This window comes from Eublepharis macularius, chromosome 2 (genome assembly GCF_028583425.1).
Source record: "Eublepharis macularius isolate TG4126 chromosome 2, MPM_Emac_v1.0, whole genome shotgun sequence".
NCBI classification, from domain to species: domain Eukaryota; kingdom Metazoa; phylum Chordata; class Lepidosauria; order Squamata; family Eublepharidae; genus Eublepharis; species Eublepharis macularius.
The window spans coordinates 150,544,331-150,548,567 of record NC_072791.1 but is presented as its reverse complement, the minus strand read 5'-3'; the positions used below and the strand labels follow the sequence as shown (position 1 = coordinate 150,548,567).

General features: G+C 39.3%; 1 protein-coding gene across 1 annotated transcript; it reads right to left on the bottom strand.

The window, feature by feature from the left end:
• Positions 1 to 1,303: 1,303 nt before the first annotated feature.
• Positions 1,304 to 2,248, bottom strand: LOC129323528 (olfactory receptor 10R2-like). Its single transcript, XM_054970061.1, has one exon. The coding sequence runs from the start codon at positions 2,246 to 2,248 to the stop codon at positions 1,304 to 1,306; it is 945 nt and encodes a 314-aa protein (XP_054826036.1).
• Between the last annotated feature and the right edge of the window lie 1,989 nt (positions 2,249 to 4,237).

The window sequence follows — 4,237 nt, the reverse complement described above, 5'->3', positions numbered from 1 at the left end:
TTCTTATAATGCCTCCCAACCTTTAAAACATGAAATTTAAAGTATGTATTGTGGGGAAGCAGAAATGGCACCATCAAGCTGTCTTGTATCTGTAACTGAGCTGCAGCCCTTTTCAGTTCACTCTATGTTATTTCAATCTCTGACTTTGATACAGTCATGTATAGAGATTTTTGTTTGCTGTTTGTTTGTGCGTGTGAGTTGCACCCTGTGAGGAAATCGTGTGTGTGCATGGGAAAGCTCCTTACTTCTCAGGAAAAAGCAGGCAGGATTGCTGACCCCAAGGAGGCTCCCCTGCTATCCCCTGGATGCTGTTAGCTCTCAGCCAGGTATGTGCTTCCTTGCTGTTGTTGTTTGCACAGAGGAGAAAGAGGCCCCCAAAATGGCAGGCGCAAATGCTTCACACCACCCAAAACTGCTCTGGTCACTTTCCTCTCCTCTCCCTCTCTCTTTTTCCCTTTCTCTCTTTCCCCCTTTTTTTGGTGTTTGTTTTGAAGCAAATCTGCTCCAAGATGGCTGGCAGGAAACAAAGGGAGGAACAAGAGTATGCATGGATGGGGGGCACCCAGAGACATGCCAGCCACTTCCTAAGGATTCAAAGTACCAGGATGTGTTCTCAGCCTCCTTCCTTCTGAGCCATCCACAGTAAAGTAAAAGCAACACACTTATTCCTCTTGATGCCCTCAGCTTCATCTTGTTTCCTGGCTGGATCTCTTCACCTCTGACCAAGGGTAACATGAAGTTATCCAAGGGAGGTTGAGGGGAGACGGTGCTTGACAGCTAGAAATGAAAATGCGTGCACTAGTTACCTGAGTCACGAACAAATAAGCCTTGATCATGATCATAATTAGTTGCCAACTCAGATCACACTGTCAGAAAGGGTCATAGGGGTTTCAAAGTGAAGAAAATATGCTAATACAATATGTATGTGATAAAAATCCAAATACCACGTTTCCCAGGATTAACATAGAACAAAGAAGTTGTGAAAGCAAAATTAAATTGGTGTTCTCTGTACCATAATACATTGGTGTATACCAATGATAACTTAACTTAAACCTGTAACGTTAGAATGGCAAATTATTTTAACAAGTAAATTGTTCTTTAAATTAGACATTTACAGTGCTATCCTAAGCATTCTAAGCCCATTGACTTAAATGGATTTAAAAGAGTATAACAGTGCTTAGGATGGCACTGCAAATCCTTTAAATTACCAGTATTTCTCTTCGTTGCCTGCTATGGAAACTATTGCTGTATACCATTGCCAAAATTTGCATATTAACTACATATTTGTCACAGAGCCTATCATTCAGAATTTCTGGAAACAGAATGAATTTCTTAGTAGTTTTTTAATGGCAAATTTAACTTCCTTGTTTCTTAAGCTATATATCATTGGGTTCAACAGAGGAGTTAGAAAGACAAAACCCACTGAGATCACTGTGTCCTGATCTAATGAAGACACAGACTTAGGTCTCAAATACACAAAAGAAGCACAACCAAAATGTGTTACCACTACAGTGAGGTGGGAGGCACAGGTAGAGAAGGCTTTCCGTCTGCCTATGCTTGACTGGATCTTTAAGATAGCAGAGAGGATGTAGATATATGAAATAATGATCAGTATAACTGTTGCCAACAAAACAATGGCACAGAAAATAACAATCACAACACTTGTCAGGTAGATGTCAGTACAAGCTAGTCTCAAAACAGGTGAGAGATCACAGAAGAAATGTCTGATTCCATTGGGTCCACAGAAGGGTAAGCGAAAGATTAGGGCATCAATGCTCAGTGATATGATAAATCCTATCACGGATGAAGCAGCTACCAGTTTGGCACATGTCCTATTGTTCATCAGGACTTGGTACTGAAGTGGGTAACATATTGCCACATATCGATCATAAGCCATAGCTACTAGCAGGAAACAGTTGTTTGCTCCCAGGCCAAAGAACCAAAATACCTGCATAGCACATCCAGTAAAAGAAATGGACTGATGCCCTGTCAGCAGAGTCACTAGAAGCTTGGGAATGGTAACAAATGTGGTGCTGGTTTCTGACACTGAGAATGCAAAGAGCAAAAAATACATAGGGCTATGTAGGGTCCGGTCAACCAATATAACTGACATGATGGTGATGTTGAAGACCAGGATTGTGCCATACACAAGGGAAAAAATCATGAAAATCACAGTTGGGTTTTTTCCAAGAACAGAAAAACCCAGTAAGAGAAATTCAGTCACTGAGCTGATGTTTCCCTTATGCATCTTCCAGAAGAAGCTATTTGACCTAAAAGGAAAATAAAGTGAGTTCAATGAACCTATCATAATGGCGGTAACTTCTTATTTCTTAAATGACTCAAAGTGGCACCTGATAATTTAAAGGGATTCTAAAGAAAGCATGAGTGCAGAAAATATTAATCCGTCGTTATGGAAGTTGTGCAAGATGTGCATAAAATAAGCAGATAATTCCTAATATGTCATCTTTACATGATTGTCATGGCATCTCATGTTCCAGGCATCTCATATTCCTGGCAGTAAAATGAGTGGAATTTTTAAGAAATTCAGCTACAGTATGCGTTCATTTTTATGAGCTGTGTACAGCAAATCATTTCCAATTTGAGCACAGAAACAAAGATATTTTGATACCTAGATGCAGTCACCAATAAGCTTACCTCCAGCTAGAAGAAAGGCACCCCAACTGTGTTTAATTTTATTACTTTTATTAATGCAGGTGCAGGCTCACCACTTGGGAACATGTTCTCCTGATAATTCTGTTACTTTATGTTCTAGGCAGTTAAGGTTACCTAAAATAATTCATATCTCAAGTCAGATGGGAAAAGATTGAGGGTGAATTGTTTGAATATAACTAGTATTGTATGCCCTGACCTGGATAACTCAGACTACCTAGAAATGACATGGTGGATGCGCTAGCATTTTACAAAAACTCTATGGTGTATAGTGTTTCTGTAAATGTGAAGGTGCTAAATGCTAAGGACATTTAGTGATGTCCACCTGCTGGTGTGATGCCTGTGCACCAGGTCCCACTCCCAGATTCTTCCTGGGGAATGCCAGATACAGCCTGGCAACCCTAAAAATGTACTTTTTAAAAGAAAAAATAAAAGGGAAAAATACAAATAAAATAAAAGGGAAAATACAAAAAAGGGAAAATACAAAATACTTGAAATTAGTCTTGTTGTAGCACTGTAAATATGCATTATACTATTCCTATAATTGATAAGGGATGGCCATAGACCAACAAAGGTTTTTTCCTTACTCTTCTTATGTAACTATAAACAGAAATCCTGTGCCACCTTAAAGACTAGTCCAGCTCCTGCTCCATGTGGCTTAGGAGCTGTCATTGCCCAACCTCTTCTTATAAAGGAAAACACCAAAGATTTTGTGGGACATGCTCTTGGAAACTGGGCTCCCAAGTCTATCAGGGCTGAGGAGCAGCAGGCTATATGGATTAGGGGTGTATGTAACAGATAAGAAGAGCTGAAAATACACACAGAATTTGCTGGTTTGACTCGTTAAAGCAGCTCCTGGAATGCTGAACCAAAGCCAGGAAACTAAATGGTAACGAGTCTATCCTGCCAAAAAATTTGTGTTTCATTTCAGTTTGTAACTTCCAGCAGCAGGCAGGCACTGGGCTCACCTTGCAAGGCAGCGCTTGTTTTCCTGAACAATGCCAATCAGATCCCAAGGAGAGAGAGAGAGACCTTACATTATTAATTAACTCTTTTGATGGGAAGGGAGAATGAGATCAATGTGCATGAGTGTCTCTCCCCACCCCCCACCCTGAAGCTACCCAGGAAATCACTTTCACAATAGAATGTTAACTGGATCTTAATCATCTTACTGTAATATTGTGGGACATTTCTTCTTCCTGGAACATCTCAAAAGAACAAAGTCTCTAGATTTTATTAAACTTATGACTTTGTTGGACACTATTTTTTCAAATGAAACAACTCTCCATTTTTTTCCTTCTCTGAATGCAAGTGCTATAATTTAATACCAGCAGCAAATCACAAGAATCTAATACCAAATGCTGATGAGACTGGCTCATAAGATCTTGACCTGAAATTTTTTTTCTTCCTTTTAATTTTTTAAAAAGTTGTAACATCTAGCCTGATGAAGAGTTCTGGCGAGAGTTTAATTTGTCTATATTGTAGCCATCCATATTTAAAGGATAAATCTTCTTTCTTCATTCTAATTTTGTCCTTTTCTATCAACAATACTTGCTTGTATGTTAAC